The 21,656-nt window shown below is 47.2% G+C and overlaps 1 protein-coding gene across 3 annotated transcripts in view; it reads right to left on the bottom strand.

Moving 5' to 3' along the window:
* LOC8037504 (cytosolic 10-formyltetrahydrofolate dehydrogenase) overlaps positions 1-21,656 on the bottom strand; it is a 241,410-nt gene that overhangs the window by 30,197 nt on the left and 189,557 nt on the right. For all 3 annotated transcript variants that reach the window (XM_042286777.1, XM_042286779.1, XM_042286778.1), the window contains 5 exons: positions 15,297-15,490; positions 10,830-11,023; positions 6,516-6,614; positions 6,367-6,440; positions 1,567-1,658 (listed from right to left, as the gene is read on the bottom strand). In XM_042286777.1, the coding sequence (XP_042142711.1) occupies positions 1,567-1,658; positions 6,367-6,440; positions 6,516-6,614; positions 10,830-11,023; positions 15,297-15,490 (653 nt within the window). The remainder of the gene's footprint in view (positions 1-1,566; positions 1,659-6,366; positions 6,441-6,515; positions 6,615-10,829; positions 11,024-15,296; positions 15,491-21,656) is intronic.

Below are 21,656 nucleotides of genomic sequence, written 5' to 3'. Positions count from 1 at the left end.
TCCTTGTTTTCGGAGGCAACGGTGACTCTGGCCGGTAAGAAAGCGGTGAATCTCCGACAGACGCAGGAAAGGTAAGGCAGCCATCGCTTTGACTAGCAGACATAAAGCAGACGACGTTAACTGCGCCAACCCGCCGACGCCGTTAAAGAGTGAGGAGTCTCGCCACACACTAAAGGAGGGAAAAAGTATTTGGGAAGGAATTCGCGGACACTAAGCACCCTCACTCTCGTTTCTTAGCAAACAAACCTCGGCGCCTCGGGACACCTCGCCCGTGAGTCCTTTGACTTCCCTCCTTGATGCGCGTCTGCTAGTTGTTAGACAAAAACAACGTACCGCTCGAGTTATTTCGTCTGCCCTCTCTGAAAGGCGAAGTCGAGTTCGCTCGACTTCCGAAAGTCGCAGGAAAGGTAAGACAGACGCGGACGACGTTGCGAGCGGACGACGTTGCGAGCAGACGACGTTGCAAAGGAGCAGACGACGCTCAGATAGGGGGTCGCGATCAGCCAATCAGGGCTCGGCGCTCTGACGTCACCGCTACTTTCTTTCTCGTGCGCAAGAGACGAAAATGAGCCCACTTGCAGGGCGGATAAGAAAGAGGGAATGATTTGCTGAAAAAACAACGTGTTCTCATTGATGTCAGAATCGTGTTCTCACTGATTGAATACAAGTTCCATCTGAACGGTGGCGCAGCACTCGCGATCAGTTCCCTGCGGTGGTCTCTTTTAGTGACGCAGGAAAATTCAACACTCGGGCCTTCTTATTTACAAGGCGTTGACTGACGCATCCATGTGAATAAACAGAGACGCACGAACCTTTTAATATATGGGTAGTATTGGCTCGAGCCCACTCTAACCGCTCATTCACAGTGGAAGTGGATCCGCGTTCGCAAAGCGGTTGCGAACGCGGTTGCATAAAGATCCAGTACAATTTCACGCGCACTTGATGTCATCGAGTGCGCGTGCAATTGCACTGGATCTTTATACAACCGCGTTCGCAACCGCTTTGCGAACGCGGATCCGCTTCCAGTGTGAATGAGCGGTAAGACATCTGGAGCTTCTATCCTCCCGCGTAGCACTTCGGAGAGTCAATCTCAGCAATCTGTGGAGGAGGTTCGGCAAATGACGAAGCTGATAATATGTTTATACCTAAGGAAGCTCCGCGCTATGTCACTGAGCGTGATGAAACGTCATGCTTATTGCCATGCACAGGTTCCCTTTCAGGTCAACACATATTATCAGCGTCGTCATTCGTAGGCTCTCTCAAGTGTTGTGCGGGAATGTAGGCGGTCCAGATCTCTTAGCGTGTAGCCTTCCGCTATTCGGCGGCTGCTGCTTAACCAATGGCGTCACTGTGAGGGTGCTCAAATAACATCAAAGTACCCGCACGCTGGGACCATCTATACTTGTGCGTATGATCGTTCGAGCAAATACTTCCAGGATGGGACAGTCAGCTTAGGGGTGAACGCAGTTTAGTAGGTATAGCAGCGCGTGGAAGAACCATTTCCATGCAGAAAGCGGGTTAGTGTGCAGTGTCGCCACAGAGCGGTGCAACAGACACCTAACTCACCAGGTCTGTCGAGGCGACGCCCTCCATAGACGAGGCGGGCTCCTTCTTTCTCTCCTTGAGCCACGTATTCCAGAAGCTTTTCCATGTGCCTCCTGCACCATACAGTGCATAAAGATTTATTTTTCCATGGGTCATGCATGGCGACCACATTTATCGACCCATATCTATCGACCTCGGGGAACCTAACTCGACCTCATTATTTCTGCGTCGATCGACGGAAGTGACGTCACCTACGAGCTAGGAAAGCGACGATCCGCCATTTTTGTTCCCTTGACTTCCAAACCACAGTAGCGGTCATGCGTGACAGTGGTCCGCCATAGCGACTAAGAGTCCTAGCAAGTTTTAACGTACATGTAGCTTCTCTTGTGTCGGAAACGATTAAACTGAAAATATCACGGATGCAAATATTGCTATACTTCTTCGTACTAATATCATGACTAGCTTACCCGCATGGCTATTTGGACATATTTATGACGTTGCCGGAACGGACGCTTATAGCGGGTAAGCCGCCATGTACTAACTATGATCGTGGTTGTACGGCCGCCGGCGATATGAAGGTGAACGCCGCACCGTCGACCGATCCCTGCTATCAGCGCCATGACGCGGCTGCCGTGGCGGCTCGTTTTCTTATCGCTTGCTTCGCCGCAATTAAGCGATTGGATCGAGCGCTGTTCTCAGCTCTGCTGCTACTCCCCGCAGAAAGCGCGAGGATTGCGGAAGGAGCCTTTCATACGCTATCGGTAGACAATGTGATTTAGTAGTTTGTTTTTGTTGTTGTGATATGTGCTAAATAAACCGGAAGGCTGCGGAGAAAATAAAGTAACTTATACTTTCCGCTTATTAAAAAGAACAGTTATTAGCGTTCGCTCACGAATGAAAAAATGAAAGCCGTTTACAACTCCCTGTAACGCCGAATTAGAGCGCAGCTCTTGTAGAGGAGGAGGGGAAGGTATGAAGAGGGGGCTATGGCCCTCCTCCTCTCCTGCTCGGCTCCCATTTAGGGGAAAATTTTCCGCAAAATTTAGCGGGGAATATTTTCCGCTAGATATAGTGGGGAAATTTTTCCGCTAAATACAGCGGGTAAAATTTTCCGCTGGATTTAGCGGGAAACATTTTTCGCTAAATTTAGAGGGTAATTTTTTTCGCTAGATTTAGTGGGGAAATTTTTCCGCTGATTTTAGCGGGGAAAATTTTCCGATAGATTTAGCGGGGAAATTTTTTTACCAAATTTAGCGGGGAAAATTTTCCGCTAGATTTAGCGGGGAAATTTACCCATCATGCACCGCGCGGTTACGCCGACGGCGAGGGCGACGCCGACGCCGCTCAAGCCGGAAACGGGTGCCTAAGAGCTGTGCTCTAAAAAGCGGTTAAGTCACTGATAAACTATGCCGAACAACGTCCCCTCTAGTTCACGTGCAATTTTGTAATAATTTGCCGGCAATGACATGGGAACGGCGCCCACAAAAAGCGATGCCGAAATCGAAACCCACTTCCACGCTTTCTGTGGGGAGTGGCAGCAGAGCTGAGAACAGCGAATGATCCAAGCGCTTAATCTCGGCGAAGCCAGCGAGAAGAAAGCGAGCCGCCACGGCAGCCGCGTCATGGCGCTGATAGCACGCACCGGTCGACGGTCCGGCGTTTACCTTCATATCGCCTGCGGGTGTGCTTCGGAGGATCCTTGGGCGGTTTAAGGTAGACCCCCGTCGTTATTGCGTGCCAGACAGTGATTTCCCTACATACCCCCTAGGTGGGGAGGGCGGAGGGGGGTGTACACCTCCTCTGATTTTCCTAAAAGCACCCTCTTAAAGGGGTACTCCGGCGTTTTTTGAGCTACCTGAACTAACAATATTTTCTGACTCCCCGGCCTTTACCCTTTCTGGTATGCTATTTAGTATCGTGAAATTCACAATAGTTATTGCGAAATCGGCAAATGAAAATGATGCAAAAACCAACATTCAAATATACCCGCCCTTTTCAGTGCCGTGACATCAGTGGAAGGCAAGCTTGCCAGTCGGGCGAGCAGTCTCAAAAATAGAATATGCCAATCATTTGTTCCGTGCTGGAGCGGGGGGACTGGAGCGAGCTTCCAAAGCATTCATTTGACACTATGAAACTGCTTCGAATCAGTTGGGAACAGATTCTACAGTCCAAAGAGTGAACCACTGCACTTCTACTGACGTCACTTTTTCGTTGTTGCCAGTAGAGACTTTCAGTTTGAAAAACACGGTGAGGACTAAAATTGTAAATTCAATAACTTCGTGAAAAAAAAATTATTTTGACCTAATATTTGGGACACTATTTTGACGATGTTGTTTGGCGAGTTTAGCAAAATTTCAAGCAAATCGGGCACCATGAAGAAATCGGCGGAGTGCCCCTATAATTCAGAACGACCCCTCTATTCTTAATGCCCGCCCCCTATCCCCCCCCCCCCCCCCCCCCTAAAAGTTTAGACACCCCTCTAATTTCAATTCCTGGGGAAACCCTTGGTGCCAGACGCCCTCCGCGTCTTGTTGCTCGCAGAGCAGTCGTGTGATGTTATGGTAACACATTGACGAGCTGCCAAAAGGCTTTTCTATGTCAGGGGATGCAAGCTAAACATCGTGGCTTTTAAGTCACGCTCACACCGCGAATACGTCATACAAAAAGACAACCTGTAGGGCACTATCTGGGGCAGCTTTCTTTCTTTTATGACTGTCCTGTCACACCGGCAATATAAAAACTGTCTGCACACATGATCGAAGTATACACATTTATGAAAAAAACGACATGCTTAGAGCACACTGCATATGTTTCCGCAGATGCTTCATGTCAACATGCCTGCAGCGATCCTCGTGTCCTGTGTATAATGTACGCCAGCGTGACTGCGGCTTTGGGATCTCTGGAGAATGCAGATAAAATGAACGCCATAAAATGAGAAATTGGAATCGATTTATTGAATACTTAAATAAGTATCTTAATAGCAAGTAGGGTTATGCAATAATGCCTTCAGTAAAAATGGACTAATGTCTAAACTAATACGTTTTGACTAAGCGATGTGCCAAGCGGAGAGCATCGTGAGACGAGAGATCAATCTTCTTAAATGGGTATCGACCATGGCTGGAAAAATACCAATGACCCCTACAATTGCGTGGAGACCAGATGCGGTACATACCCTTATGCTTATTGCAATACAGGTGTCGCAATGTAGCAGAAAAGTAGAGTGTGTATACATAAAAGTCTCAATTATTATCGCTAAGGTTTTCTACGTATTAACCTTACTTGCTATTGAAAATATTTATCGATATCTGGCATTCCAATAAAGTTATAAAATAGGCGAAGATACCAGCATCATAGCGCACTTAGTACGCATGACAGGAAACAAGGCGCACAAATAAAGAGTTCAAACAAGTCTGTATCAGATGATCTTTGACCTCGTTCTTTTTTTTTTTTTTTTTATGCAGCTGCAAACGCTTGTTAAAATACCCTCCGTTCTCGCCTAAAGTATTTTTTTTAAACTAGATGAAAATTTCTCGTGATTTATCCCAGTAGTGAAACAAACTCAAGAAGTATCGTCCACCGAGAGAATTAAAGAAACGTTTTAACGACCCGAACAAGATTTTTCAAGGCCTAATCACATAAGATATTTTGTGGTCCCTTAGTGACGACCAGACCTGAACAAATTTTCTAGAAGTTGTTGACGTCTTTTCAAACAGTGTTTGTTGTTTTTTCTAGCGTGACATGGGGTACAACGCCAGAAAACCAGGGTGGAGAATAAAATCCAAGCAGAATTAAATCATCACAAATATTATGATTTATTTCCTAATTTAAATCGCCCGGTTCTAACGAGGCGATTGGAATTAAACATTTTCCGCCAAAAATAATTAAGAAACAATTTTGATTCACTGCGCGTGTATAAATTACTTTTTCTAAACGCTTTCGTTTAGTATACTAAAAAATAATCATCAAGGAAGAAAGATTTATAGCGGGCTGAACACGAACAAAAAGTGGTGCACTTCTGCGCAAATCAAAACGCTGAGCTTTCTTCTTTGCACTTCGTCCATTATGTCACTTAATATCCTATTATATAGCAAGCGAATTTGTGTGCCAGAAAAGCAGGTAAGGTTTTCTCACTGTGAGGTTTACTTCAATAAAAAATTAATGACGCTGAACTTTGAAATATTAAATTTACAATAATACTTTCTTCGGCATTGTTTTCAGTGATCGGAGGACCTAATCAGTCATTATGCCACGTTTCAAAATACAAAACAATCATTTTTATCTAAAGTGATATAAAGTAGCTCAATCTGATTTTAATAAATTTGATTTAAATGAAATAACTCTGGTCTTAATAAAATACTTTTTAATAATTTGATTTTTTTTCGTATTATTTCTTTTACCACAAAGGAAATTAATCACCACTGCCTTTAGTGAACTGAATACCGAACAAGAATCCAACAAATATTACAAGAATTTAAAAAGTATATATTTGGTAATAATAATCTTTTTATTCACTTTATAAATACATAGAAATAATGCGAAGTAGCAAACCAGTCCAACGGGCAGGGTTGACCCCGCCGTCCTCCTGATAAACTTAATTCTTTTTTCTCTTCAAATTTATCGAATGTAAGAATGCCAGAATCATACGTAAAAACTACTTTAGTCAGTTAGACGCCCCCAGAATCCGTATTTCGTTGCTGGAGCGTATATACTACATATTCTATACCGTTTTACGAGAAAACTTCTGACAGGGTGCCTCACTGCATTACCGAGCGAAACGCACGCATGCTCTTCTTCAAAGGGAATAAGTGTCTATAGGTTCACCTGTGATTTTGGGGTCCGTGCGACGTTCGCCTGTCGAGAGGATCGCCTATCACAATTTTCTTTGTTTCAGAGACCTGCGAAGCACCGAAAGGTTGATCATGGGTACGAGTCCACGAGTGGCATGCAGCTGCTTAGACACACGCACTCACCACGCGTTCCACGAATTGCTCGTGTATGGATTCCTCAACGAACAGTCGCCCGGCCGCGATGCAGTTCTCGCCCTTGTTGAAGAAAACGCTGTTCATGCCCTGTAAGAAGAGAAAGACGGCACGAGATGCACTGGCGTCCCGTAGCGGGAAGCCCTTACTTTAACAAACATCCCGTACCATTCCTCAAATACACAAAAGGCCGCCACACTAATTGAAATCGCGGAATGTATACTTTCACGCAATACACTCGGAATAGTAGGATGTTGACAAAAGGCCTTGAACTAAGTTGTGAAACTCTTGCAGTGCAAGAACATAAAAGCATATTTCGCTAGTGGCGTCGAAAGCTCCGGAAAGCTCCGATATCAAAACCAATCTAAGCAAAACGCGAAGCAGTGAGAAAACTCACAAAAATAAATACACCTTAAATGTGATATATCCTAACAAAAAGGTTTGCGTTTTCTCTAACAGTTCTTTCTGTCCGCTTTCATAATCTTTTTACCTTGTCAGGAGTGGCACAAACGGAATTTTTTTTATTAACTGACAAACAACATCACTGTTTGAATTCCTAATCAGACCATAAAGCTTCAGGTCACTTTATGGTTAATGAAGCATAAACTATTGACTGCGCACCGAAGACCAGTACACGCGTCACCTATAGTCTTCGCATACAATGCAACCCCGCGTAGTCTCCTAGAGCCATACACTCAGGCTAACTATTTTGCCTTTCAATCGTTTTCTTAATCTTTCTATCTCTGTACAATAAAGAAACCATCGAGGTGGTTTCGGGACTGCAGGGCCGATGTTGGTGTCAATTCTGAATAAGCTGAGCCCGTCACGAATTTCCTAATACGTTTAGGTGAGCGCTACGTCTCATCGTACCTGGTGGCCTTAGGCCACTCCAGCCCACAGTGTGAGCTTTCTGCTTCCAGAATTTTTCTTATCGCACACTTCGGCTTCGAGTGTTCAAACGCCACGAAAAGACACACACAAAGAAAGTAGCAGCGTCGTTTTGAAGGAGCCACCGGAAAAACATCCACGTGGTCTTCACCCGGTCAGTGGCTACGATAATTTCAAGAGCTCACAGAACAAAGTAGACCCTTATGATTGCTCAACCAAACCGTGATTGCTCATTCCGAAGAGTCGTTATTCGAATTCGGCGCCGAATGACAGAGTAGAAAGAATTTGTCGACTCACTGAGACGTGAAAGATAGGGATCATTGTGCTTACAAAAAGCGTACGGCTCCCGGGCTTCCGTGAATGTTACACGAAATAATTCGTTAAATTCGAGAATATACGTTAATAAAAGCGAGCTTCTTTGCGAAGTGAAATGTAATTAGTCAAAAACTCTAAAAATATAATGTGCATTCACGTTCTTGAAGAACACGCAAGAAAAATTTACTGAGAACAAACAAACAAAAACACTTAAGACTGCCTACGTGTAGGAATGCGGAAGTATTCCTACATGCAGCGCATTCCTACAAGCAGCGCGCCGCGTCTTCCTTTTGCACACGGCGCTCCGGCGGTGAGATGACGGTCCCCCACTGCGCAGGCGCGGCACCCCCGCCGGCTCCACGGGTTCCGTGACGATGCATTTGCGTTGCTGTGCTTTTTTGTGTGTTTTATTTCTGAGGCACGTCCACTTTGACCTAGAACGCCTCGCCGGCTCCCGTGACGAAGCATCTGCGTCGCTGTGCTTTTGGCCAATTGGAATTCAGGTGCCGCTTTCGCTGCTACAGACAACGGCTACAGACAACGCCGGCTTCGCTCCATGGGACCAGTTAATGCTTTCGTATTAAACAATTTAGGGAAGAAGGAGCCCACAATGAATTAGACATGCAACACGTGATGTGAAAAAGGAGAATGTGCATGACATTTTATTTGCTTATTGTCTCTAAGTGTATAAAAGTTTTCATCTATTGGTAGTCGTATTTGGAGCTTCGTAATTTCTTAAAGGGATTGTCCGGTAATATGAAAAAGTTATTACATTTTTGCGCTGGTCACATAGAAAAGACCTAAGTACAAACATATGATTTTTATTTTATCAAAAAACCCACAATATTTGTTAAATCAATTATAAGTAGTAATACAAAACTTCCCGCCAATTTTTGCAAATCAATGGCTTTCGGCAAAGTACCGGACGTTAAATTACTTTCGTTTCAAATCAACATGTTATGATATGTACAAAGAACATCGTCGAAGAAGTGAGCTGGCTCCGGAAATCTGGTCTTTTTGAGGAAGAAATGATTTCGCAAAAAATATCAGACATAATCAAACTCGGCGCGGAAAGAGCTTAAATTCATGAAATTGTTTCGCTGCAGAGAACTACCTCGCAGAGTCGCAAGTCGCAAGGAGAGGACCTCAGCTGTGAGAGGAAATAATAGTGTCAGTGCTTTACACAGAAGAACACTGAAGCGGAGCAGTCGAGGGCTTTGTTTACACTCTTTGCATGAGATGACGTCAATGCTACGGCTGTTTTCCAACAAAAACGTCGTTTGTTTTGTGGACGCAATTTGGACAGTGGGACGCTGTTTAAAACGGAATTACTTATGCGGAAGAGGACAGAAAATCCAAATACTCATCGGAAGATGTTTTTGAATGCAATGGAAACTAAGTTCAATTATTCTCATGAAGACATAATTTTACTGGACAATTCTTTTATGATCCTCGCGTTGTTCGCGGTTATATGCTACCAGATCGTCCTGCAGGACAATCAACGCACAGGCTGTTTCGTTGAAGGGCATGGAAGTGCCCGTGGTGTACATGATTTTGTAGAAAGCGAGTTTACGCATGCTGGGAACGCAATCCATCGAAAGCTAGATGGAAATAGTAGTACGCTGAGGGCGGCCAATAATATGGCACATATATTCCGAATATTCTTAAATTACCGTTGTCCCTAGAGCCTATAGTTAAGCAATGCACAGGAGTGACGTCACTCGAGCCATTTGGCTGCCTAGAGGCTGAACTCCATGGACCGTATTATGTGACGAATAACTGGCGAACGCCGCCCGACGGCACGCTCGTTTTGCGCGCGACGTAGCAGCCACTGTGTTGATTCCACGCGCAGAACAAAAGCCGCCGCAAAATTCGTCGGTTTTTCGCAGCATATTCGTCCCATGGAGTTCAGCCTTAAAAGAATATTGTTGCAAGCACTGTGACGCTTTACCTGACATGGCATGAAAAGCAATCCGGTCCTTCAGAAAAAACACGAGAGTCCGCAATAAATATCATCTGCGCTTCCAGATTCCTTATTTCAACCTCAGGAGGTCGTGTTTATGAAACTTAGCCATCGCCAGGGGCTGCACAAGCTAACAAGCTAGCAGTGCACTCGAGGCAATCGAGGAATACTGACCGCTGAATTCCAGAAACCTCACTCAAACTACACTCAAACTGAAGGGCCCCTCTACTTCCTCGAGGAAGGCGCGAGGGCCGGCGCTGGCCAATCGCGACGGCGGATCCGTCCTCGCGATTGGCCAGCGCCGGCCCTCGCGCCTTCCTCGAGGAAGTGGAGAGGCCCTTCAGTTTGAGTGTAGTTTGAGTGAGGTTTCTGGAATTCAGCGGTGATACTCGAATCGTGCTTACTTAGTGGATCCAGTTGTCGCTAGTCGTGGTTGACAAGTTAAAATATGTACACGTTACGGAATAAGACTAACTAAATCCTCTTACTCGTTACTGGCTTAAAAAGTAACCCGGTGCGTTACTCATTACTGAGACTCAAAAAGTTACAGTCCCATTTCTCGTAGTGTGTTGTTTTTCTGAAGCAGTAGTCACCTGCCAACATTTTACGCCCCTCGTCGAGTCTGTTTGTTTAATGCCAGAATGAGGGGACCGTTCGTCGATAGAGAGTTAAATGAGAGTTTTAAGCCACAGTCTCCTGATGATTCAGCAATAACTGAGGCTCTAATGTAATACTTTGTGCGTATATCTATTGTCTATATAGCGCTTCCTTGCCGCAAAAGCCACAGGCGCGAGGGGGGAAGGGGGTAAAATCTCAAATCAAGCACCTTGTAGTGTATACCTGCTACTCTCCACAAATAACAACATACCGTTATGCGCCGTTCACACGCTTGCAACCGTGTAGGATGGAGAGAGACAACATCGGAAAGGGCGCCGTCGCAAGGGGCTTAAAAACCGGTCTTGTATCTCTCGGTCTTACTTGGCTGCAAGTGTGTGAACGGCGCTTTCCTCGCTACTCCATCAAAACGTGACTTAAACACGTCACTCAGTCCTCATCTCGATAAGTAACTAGGTCGTTACTTCGTTACAGAAAGTCACTATATACAAGTAACGCGTTTCGTACAAGTCTGGGCCGGTTACCTGTCGCACGGCCATGTCCATGTCGCAGTCCGCGAAGACGATGAGCGGCGACTTTCCCCCCAGCTCGAGGGAGCAGCGTTTGATGTTGGACACGGCGCAGCTGCGCATCACGTCCCGGCCCACCTCGGTGGAGCCCGTGAAGCCCACCTTGCGCACGTCCGGGTGGTCGCACAGCGCCTGGCCCACCACCGTGCCTGCACGCGCGGCCCCAACATGAACAACCAACGTCCCATTTACTGTGCCCGCTCATGTCGAAACCTCAGCCAGCGGAATTTATGCCTACGAAAATTCGACATAGATCAAACCCTCGGAGGCTAATGAGAAATTAAGATACTCCAAGGACCGATACTTTTTGTGTACTTATTTATTAATTAAATTGAACCTGCAGCGCCGATGGGCATTATTGTGGGAGTGCGAGGATGCGTGCCGAATTGTTTCCCCCATTTACGTCAAAAAACATCCCATATTCCTTGGTGGTCTTAAAAAATAATTCTTAGCAAATTCCGTCCTGGTACCTGGATCTTGCAATTTAATAATGTGTTTTCTTCGTTCTGAATCATAATCAGGAGGTAATATGTTGTGCTGTTGCCAGATGGTGACACGCACCACCAAAGTTCGGAAATATGGTGGAAGTTCGAAGCATTCCGTGTCCTCTTTAGTAAACCACTGCACCGAACAAAATCTGGCAGAATCTGGGGGAAATGCCTGGTGACTTCAAGCAACTGAAAGCGCTGCCGCATCTGCAATAGTGTAGACTGTGCTTTGTTGAGTAAGCTAACGCTCGATTGAAGTAAAGCCGTAGTGGCGTATACAGGTAGAAGCTGAAAGAGAAGAGAATATATAGGAGAGCGGGGACTTCAGAACAGCGAACTCTCGTCGCAATTATTACTGAGCAGCCGCAAAGCCAGCTGCTTTTATCCTTGCTCACTCTTCGAACGCTCTCGAACGCCAGACGCCGGCGCTCGGTGTTCGGCATCCGTGTTCGAACAGTTAGTAGAGAGAAAGGCAGCTGGCTTTGCCTCTACTCACTGATCACTCGAATCAGAGCTCATCGCTATGACGTGCCCGCGCGCTCTCGTCTACGTTATTCATAAACTAAAGAGACCACACCGAAAAAATTAGTGTAGAAAAAAGTAACCAGTCAGAGAGTACACACGTTAGGAGAAAACACAAGAAATACTCTCTTTCATACAACAACCAGATTTTATGTAAAAAAAAATCTATGGCAGGTCGCTAGTTTAGCCCACGTTGCAGTACAAGACACTTCGTCGACATTCCAACGATAGCGTACTCTTTGTGTAAGGTTCGACAAAATATTAGACACTGGATAAAATAAACCATTTTCGATAAGTGCTTACTTCGAGCTCTTTTTGTTCACGATCCGCCCATTGAATATCACGGTGAAAGGGCCCAAGTACGCACCTGATCTCGCCACCCTGTCGTCTCCCTCCGCATGATAAAGTTCGTCTGCTGCGGTGAGCGCCATCATGGCAACTTCGAATCAACAACTTACGAATATGGGTTTTTAGTTCGTCTTCCTTTTTAAAGGACGGTCATTTCTGGAAACTTTCGCGGAGTCAGTCCCCGATAATAATAAAAACAAGCCGTAAAGCTACATTATTTGGTAAGGTCCCTACCGAAGTTAGTCACAAGAAATCCATAACTGATAGGGAATTTAATGAGCGCATTTTAGCTTTCCTCTGTTCCCCGCAAATAATAGAGCGAGCGAATGATATAAAAGTAATGCGACCGGGCTCTCCGTGCTGGGAGATAAAAAAATTGACCACATCTCCACGTGGTGAATGATGTTGATAGGGGCGAAGCTCTGGTGGTACTTGTCTGCGTAGACGCTGAGCCGCAGCATGCCGAGCCTTTCGTTTGTTTTCATCCATGTCAGAAAGAGAATGTGTCGTATGAAACGTGGTTATATACGCATTTGACCATTTGACCGCAGCACCCTCTCGTCTATAAACGTTGAGCCAATGCATGCAGAGTTTAGCGCGATTATATGCGCATTTGACCGCAGCGCCCTCTCCTGTATAGACGTTGAGCGGCAACATGCAACGTTTCATCCATGACCCTTCCCCCCCCCCCCCCCCCCCCCCCCCGCCCCCCCCATCCCCAGCTCTCGATTTACTACCACATCTCTGAGCGCCCCCTGCTCTTCCCGCAGTCGTGGCCGAGTGGTTAAGGCGATGGAATACGCCTCGCAAGTGGGCTCATTTTCGTCTTCTGCGCATGAGAAAGGAAGTAGCGGTGACGTCAGAACGCCAAGTCCTGATTGGCTGATCGCGACCCCCTATCGAGCGTCGTCTGCTCCTTTGCAACGTCGTCTGCTCGCAACATCGTCTGCGTCTGTCTTACCTTTCCTGCGACTTTCGGAGCGAACTCGACTTGGCCTTTAAGGGAGGGCAGACGAAATAACTCGAGCGGTACGTTGTTTTCGTCTAACAACTAGCAGACGCGCATCAAGGAGGGAAGTCAAAGGATTCACTGGCGAGGTGTCCCGGGGCGCCGAGGTTTGTTTGCTTAGTGTCCGCAAGTTCCCTCCCAAATACTTTTTACCTCCATTCGTGTGCGGCGAGACCCCTCACTCTTTAACGGCGCCGGCGGGTTGGCGCAGTTAACGTTGTCTGCTTTACGTCTGCTAGTCAAAGCGATGGCTGCTTTACCTTTCCTGCGTCTGTCGGAGATTCGCCACTTTTTCACCGGCGAGAGTCACCGTTGCCTCGGGAAAAAAGGAGATAACAAGAGGAAGAAATTGACCTCTTAATCTAAAATTGAGGTCAGCGATCAAAGTATAACACGGGAAGGGTTCACAAGGGTCGCGCGGGCATATTCCATTCAGCACGTCTGCCGGTCGTGGGCAGACGGTCGCCGAGTCGCGGAGTGCCTGCTAGGCCTAACTGCCCAGCTCGTTTGGTCGCGTTCGGTGGAATCGTCGCCGTTGGAGCTTTTCCCCGGTGTCTGTGGATCCAGCGTTCTTGTTCGTCGTGCTCTGTTTCAAATAATTTTTACTTTTTTTTTGCTGCTTGAAGTCAGGACGCGCGAGAAGCTCACGTAGAAAAATAAACGTCCGTGGGTCGTCGCGACCGCGACGCTGTCGGCCATGCTGACTTGATCGTAAGAAGTGCGTAACAGCTTTGGAGCTGTCGTAGGATTTCGCCGTAACCTGCGCAAAACTTACGAAAATTTTGTTTCGTGAATACGAATTTGTTCTTAAGTTTTGTCTTACGCACGTTTTTGGCGTAAGATCGTTTCGTGAATCTGGCCTCTGCACTCCCGAAAGTCGCAGGAAACGTAAGACAGACGCAGACGACGTTGCGAGCAGACGACGTTGCAAAGAAGCAGACGACACTCAGATAGGGGGGCTCGATCAGCCAATCAGGGCTCGGCGTTCTGACGTCACCGCTACCCCCTGCGCAAGGAGCAGACGAACTTGCCCTCCGCATAGAAATCCATTGGGGTCTCCCCGCACAGGTTCGAATCCTGTCAACTGCGCAAGCATTTTTTTCGTCATTTTTTTTGTCCACACGAGGACGTGACCACGTGAGCACGTGAGCACGTGAGCTGACGAGAACGAGCACGAGAACCAGCAAGATCGATGTGAGCACGGACGCCGGACGGACAAGGCTAGACCCTAAGGAGCTTCGCCCCTAAAAACTGCACTCATTTAGCCAAGGGAAATGCAGTTGTCATGCTGGGGGCCAGTGGCGTACCAACGGGAAAGGGGAAGGGGGGTTTAAACCGAGTGCGCACGCAATGCGAGGGTCCAATTTATGAACCGCATTCAAGTACCGATACTTGAATTACTGTGCCAACACTGCGACCCCCACGCTACGTCATCAAGTTTTGAGAAGAGAGATGGATGGAAAACGAATTGCATGTCTTTTGCGTGTTTCTTTGAGGTAACATAAAAGTAATCGAGTAAAGTGCCGAAGTAATTAATCGATTACTTTTTATAGAAAGTAATTTGTAACGGTAATTCACTTATTTTTAGGCCAAGTATTTGTAATTGTAGTCAATTACTTATTTTAAGTAACGGACAGAAGACGTACCGGTTCCAGGGCGAGGTACGGAGAAGGAGAGGACACTTATTTTCCACTTTTCCTTTTTTTTTACTTTATTAATTTTCTCGTGCCTCTTTATTTCGCAAATAATAAGTTCAGCCTCTTCCTCCGAAACAACCTCACTTCCCTCCCTTCACGGCAAGGACTGCGTGAAACCCATACATAACTGGCACTGACAGAACATCAGCGCCATTATGTCGGCCTTGTTGCTGAACGCGTGCCTTCTGCAGCAATCATTTCGCCCCATCGATTTTGCTTTCCTCGGCTACGTCAGGTAGAAATATGCAGCGGTAGGATGCGATGCCGTCACGCGCGAGTCATGAACAGGACATTAGACTCCGATTGGAGGTGGACGCCGTAGCTCTAGGGACGAGTGGCGAGCGAAAAAGAAGCTCACCGGAGCCCGGCAGCACGTTGAAGACCCCGGGTGGGAAGCCCGCGTGGACGGCGAGCTCGGCCAGCTTGAGCGCCGTGAGCGGGCACACCTGAGCGGGCTTGAGGACCAGCGTGTTGCCAGCCGCCAGACAGGCGGCACTCTTCCACGACACCATCATCAGTGGGTAGTTCCAGGGCGTGATGAGTGCGCAGACCCTGCCAGGGGACGAGCCCCTCTCAGCAAAGCTGCACTCGAAACCGCTCAGACATCCCGCAAAAGACACGCTGCAGACAACACAATGCGGCGCGCAAGTTCGTCTGCTCCTTTTGCAGATGGTTAATTGGGGTGACACCAGGACGTCGAGCTCTGCTTGGCTCTGATTGAAAGATGAAGAGACCTCAAGGCAGCTTACTTTGACGTCTACCCACTCTCGTTCAATCAGAGCCAATCAGAGCTCAGCCTTCTAACGTCACCAAAACTACCTGCAAAAGAAGCAGACGAACTTGCGCTCAGCATTATCTGCGGAAACGCCTCGTTTGAACCATCGTGCTTGCTTTGAACATGTCTACACACTCTGGCCTATAGACGCTTTGCAGCAGCTGGTGCATGGACGCCGCCATAACTGACCTTCAGTTTTCGTTTCCTATCATTTCGTTTATTTCACTTCATCTTTACCATAGCAGGCTAGGTTATTGCCACATTAGATTCAACTGTGTCCATTTCTAAACCATCGGCCTTTGTAGAGGATCGTCCACTACCGTTTCAGTTGCTCGGCATCTCAGTAAGACAAGAGAAGGTCAGCAATGGCGGCTGTAATTTGGCGCGTGTGTAAAGCGTCTATATGACATCACGCCTTAGACAGTGTACTCAAGACTCTTTTTTTCAGTTAAAAAAGATCGTACCTTTTTCCAAAAAAAGGAATTAATTGAAGAGGGACAAAGGACAAACACACATCTCCAAACACAGGTAAATGACTGATGCGCGACCGAAAAAAATCTGCCTGGTCCGGGTATTGAACCCTGGACTTCTCCATTTCCAGTGGAGCGCTCTCCCAACTGAGCTAACCAGGGGTTAGACGGTTTATTTCATTTAAATCACTATAGGCAATAGGGGCTCTTGACCAGTAAATGTAGTTCCAAGATGTTAGACTGACCGATCAATCCGTTCGATCGCTGGAAACAGTGGAGAGGAATGAGTGTAAATCTTACAGTTGAATAGACCATTTTCCAAAAGTCAATCGGGCAACATTGGCAGTCACCATTTTTCGGACACGAAGCGCGTGATTGGATCCGAGTCCTCGCCGAACGCTGACGCAGGGCTCGTGTCCAATACAAACCGAGCCGACTTCGCGCCGAGTGCTGACGCGAGCCTCGTGTCCAACACATGCTCCGGGTATGCGACGGAGCAACGACGGACGGGCGTTCCCATACTAAAACAAAAAAAGCTTCATTTTTTAGTTAATAGCAAAGCTGCTTTTCCTTTCTTATTCGCGTTCTAAATCCCTTTCAATGTGACGTCACTTTTCTCGTTTTAAATGTCTTCTCTTTCGCAATCTGATTTGCTTAGAGCAGAACATTACGAAACTTACGAACAAAGTGGAAGGTAGCAGGAAACTTTAACGCACTGATTTAGTACCGCTATGCATTTAAAACATAAAAAGCATCATAATAAACAGAAAAAGGAAATATAAACAAATTGTTTTGAATTATTTTTGCCCAAATCGTTTGATATCATTTACCACTGCAAAACCGCTATGATATAAATCGTGATTTAAAACATCGTTGATTTTAATTTTGCAACATGGGGTTTTGTATGATATTGGCCTCGAGATCGACCTAGAAGTGGCGCTACGGTCGCGCTATCATCATCACCAAAGCGGGGATAGGAGAACGGCCGCCCCATAGGCTCTCCACGTTCGCGCGCGAGACGGCGTAGATTCTTGCGTTTATTTTGTCGCATACTATCAGTGGGAAAACAATTCTAGCGGAAAAGAATGCGGTACTGTTCGGTGCTTCAGTGAAGATCGAATCGTGTTGCCAGTGTACGGCCTAAATTTATATAATCGCTACTGTGGGTGCGTCGTCTGCTCTAGGCAGACGTTGGAAAGCATGGATCACCACGACTGATGCCTGTCTCCGGGTGAACTGGAATATTTATGTTAAATATTTGTTTCTTTTAAAATGGATGTATCGGTTCATCAACGTGGGAATTAAAAAAAACAATAAATTCCAACCCAGATAACATAATACTGATACTGTGGGTCGTGAAATCGCAGCTGTTAAAGGAGCTGTGCAACAATTTTTGTACTTTGCGCAAATACCGCTTAAAACGGACCCCTAACGTTAATGACCTATGAAACACGCGTTCGTTTTTCACCCCACGCAATAGAAGTCCCAGAAAAAAAGTTAAGAAAAATGAGCAGCGTTCACCTCCTCAACTCGCAGCCAGAACAAGCGGCCACGTGATCTGGAGCCGATTATATGCCGCCAGTGTTGATCATAGCCACGCGCTGGGGTTGGCAAAGCGCAGGACACGCGCTGAGTTCGAGACATTGTTATGGCTCGGCTGTTGTCGTCGTTGCAGCGATTGGACACGTGTCACTACCCGAATGCTTCTCGAGCTAGCAATTGTCACGAGCCCAAGTCGAGTGCCCACGCAATGCTCGGGTCCAATCTATGAACCGCATTCAAATATCGTCACTTGGGTGTACTGCGATCCCCGAGTTACGTCATCAAATTTTGCAAAGGAGAGATTGAATGAAAATGATCGCTTTTGTTCTTGAAATTACACCGCAACAAAGGAGTTTCTTGGCCAATGGCGTTGCGTGTGAGTATCCTTGAGTCCAAAGTGTGCCAGTAAGCTCGTGTAGAGAGAAAAACATTCCAATTGAATATCGTTGCACAGCTCCTTTAAGGCCGGTTCACATATGCAGCGAAGCGCTGATGTAGCGCTGCTCACGTGCCGTCAGCTACTTGCCGTCAGCCATGAGCAACAGTTTTGACGGTGCGATACAAAGCTGGTGAACGCTGCCGTAAGCACGCGCTTAGCGCGAGGTCAGCGCTATGCTTGGAGCGTTCCGCTGCATGTGTGAACAGGCCTTTATGCTTTTTTTTTTTTTAACTTCTAGCTTTTGCAGTAATATAAATATTTATAAAGAGGATAAGTTAGCGCTGTATGGGAAATTACCATGCTATTGAGTTCCTCTGCCCTTTTACTGTGCCATAGTGTGGGTAAGTGTTTTGGAGTCTGAACTAGGGTGACCACCTTCCTGTTAGCGAAATGCGGGACACGCTGACTCGGAGGTGTGTGTGTGTCTGTTTGTGTGTGTGTGTGGGGGGGGGGGGGGTTGTGGTTGTAGTTGTAAGAGAAGAACGGTATTATATTTGGACTGTGGCAACTGCAAAAAAGGACTTGGTGCGCAGTCGAGCTGGTAGACGTCTGCCATGATGTTTTAATCCGAGACGAGCAGAAGGAGGAACATTCCCCCCCTCCTGCCACAGCTTCAGGTTAAAAATCATCATGCAAAAATAACTATTCGAGGACATTTATTAAGACATGCCACAAAATGTCGCTCTTCTCACACATTCAATATCATGTCTTGTCCGAAAGCATATTATACAGCTGCAGATTGTATTGTGGCAATGAAGCTCAAATAATTTTCACTCCCAGGGATGTATTTCAAGTTTTAATGCTACGTATGTTAATAAATATATGTAAGTTGAAAACATAAAATCGACTGCAGCAGAACTCAGTGCATAAAAAAATAAAAAAGAGAAGCTGTAAATCTTTTAAGGCCCTGTCACACTGCGGAAACAGTCGGAGAACTTTGTCCTTCAACACGAGGAAAACATGTTTTCGGGGACCCTGTCACATTGCGGAAACAGCAACAGTCCGGAAACATGTTGCTGTCGTCCGAAAACCATGTTTCCCAACTTGTTCTCCGACACTCGGGGAACATCCTGTCACACCGAGAAAGCGTGTTGGAAGAACACAAATTGCCTCCTGTCCTGCGCGCTGCATCCGTCTCTCTCTCGCCCTCGTCTGCCCGGCCGGCTCGGCTAAGCTACAAGCGCGAGCTCCGGGCTTTCAGCATCCCTGCCAAGCACGCGCGCCCGTGCAGTGCAAGCACTGTTCTGGGCCAGATGCTCGCGCTTGTAGCATGGGCTGCGTCTGGACCGAAGCTGAAACGAAGTATAGGCGGCTAGGCTCAGATCCGCTGGCTCCGCTCGCCCCTTGAATCTTTGCCATTTTGGATCGCCGTCTCATCGACGTCGCTCTACCGTAGTCGGTTCATCAGCCGCGCGAACCATCTCGTGTTCTCTGGATTTGGCGGTTGCGTTCTGCTACAGGGCTAGACCCTTGCTCGATGGCATACGCGCCGGCCACAGCAGCAGCTTCTGCTTTGAGGCCCTTTCATATTGAGGAAACACGGCGGAAACATGAACAAAACATGTTTCTCAACAGTCGGGGAACATGTCGGCTGTCGGCTCTGTTGCCCGACAACCCTGTCACATTGAGGAAACAGCAACACAACATGGACGACAGCGACAATGTTGTCTCGGTGTGACAGCTTTTGGCAACGGAAACCTCGACAACTTGTGTCGGACGACACGTGTTGCCCATTTTGGTGGCTGAGCGAATTTTTTTCCAGCAACACGGCAACATCTATATTTTTCTGTACAGATAGTCGCACGAGAATACTTCAATAATTGACGTCAAGCGTGAAGGGCCATTTTGAACGCGGCTTCTTGCTCGGCGGCAGCTGATCGTCAGAATCATCTGAATCGATGGCACAAAGAAGCACCAAAGCAGAAGCTGCTGCTGTGACCGGCGCGTATGCCATCCTGCAAGGGTCTAGCCCTGTAGCAGAACGCAACCGCCAAATCCAGAGAACACGAGATGGTTCGCGCGGCGGATCAATCGACTACGGTAGAGCGACGGCGATGAGACGGCGATCCAAAATGGCAACGATTCAAGGGGCGAGCGGAGCCAGCGGATCTGAGCCTGGCCGCCTATACTTCGTTTCAGCTTCGGTCCAGACGCAGCCGCGCGAGCATCTGGCCCAGAACAGTGCTAGCACTGCACGAGCGCGCGTGCTTGGCAGGGATGCTGAAAGCCCGGAGCTCGCGCTTGTAGCTTAGCCGAGCCGGCCGGGCAGACGAGGGCGAGAGAGAGAGGGAGGCAGAGCGCAGGAGAGGAGGCAATTTGTGTTCTTCCAACACGCTTTCTCGGTGTGACAGGATGTTCCCCGAGTGTCGGAGAACAAGTTGGGAAACATGGTTTTCGGACGACAGCAACATGTTTCCGGACTGTTGCTTTTTCCGCAATGTGATAGCGTCCCCGAAAACATGTTTTCCTCGTGTTAAAGGACAAAGTTCTCCGACTGTTTCCGCAGTGTGACAGGGTGCTTCTTTGTGCCATCGATTCAGATGATTTTGACGATCAGCTGCCGCCGCGCAAGAAGCCGCGTTCGAAATTGCCCTTCACGCTTGACGTTATTGTTGAAGTATTCTCGTGCGACTATCTGTACAGAAAAATATAGATGTTGCCGTGTTGCTGGAAAAAAAATTCGCTCAGCCGCCGAAATGGGCAACATGTGTCGTCCGACACAAGTTGTCGAGGTTTCCGTTGCCAAAAGCTGTCACACCGAGACAACATTGTCGCTGTCGTCCACGTTGTGTTGCTGTTTCCTCAATGTGACAGGGTTGTCGGGCAACAGAGCCGACAGCCGACATGTTTCCCGACTGTTGAGAAACATGTTTTCTTCATATTTCCGCCGTGTTTCCTCAATGTGACAGGGCCTTTACGGCTTCTTGTTTCCCATCAATTCTTATTTTTACCAACATGCTCCTACGAAAATTTGGAACCTTGTGTAGTTGTTTTTTACTGTTGTGAGTTTCGTTTTGCCTTGTGTGGTCGTCCTCACTAACAAATTAAAAAAAAATAAAGAAAAGAGCTTTCAACAGCAACGTTTTCGCATTGACACAGCACGATTCATTACAATAATTTATTTCTTTTTACTTTAGGTGAGAAATTTTCTCAAGCAATATTTTGTCACCTAGGGAAGAGAGGCGCACGGCGCATGCGCGTCAGTTCTCCTGCAAGAACCGCAGTCGCAACCCGCAATGCTTTGATAGAAAATGGTGTACCATCACGATTCACACGATTGCCAGCGACCTCTGCGCTTCCCCGTGCCCCGCTGTCCAGCAGCCCCATGAGTTGCAGAGCAAATTTTACGACAGTGTGAAATGCGGGACATTTTGAAGATTTGGGAACTTCTTGTGGGACGCGGGACACGAGCGCTCAAAGCGGGACAGTCCCGCGAGTCGCGGGACGGGTGGTCACCCTAGTCTGAACAATTCTACTGCGTTGCGATGAGGA

The sequence above is a fragment of the Ixodes scapularis genome, unplaced genomic scaffold (assembly GCF_016920785.2).
Source record: "Ixodes scapularis isolate PalLabHiFi unplaced genomic scaffold, ASM1692078v2 PGA_scaffold8__174_contigs__length_109621045, whole genome shotgun sequence".
Taxonomy (NCBI): Eukaryota; Metazoa; Arthropoda; class Arachnida; order Ixodida; family Ixodidae; genus Ixodes; species Ixodes scapularis.
Note: the sequence above shows the minus strand (reverse complement) of the source record. Positions and strands in the feature narration are given on the sequence as shown.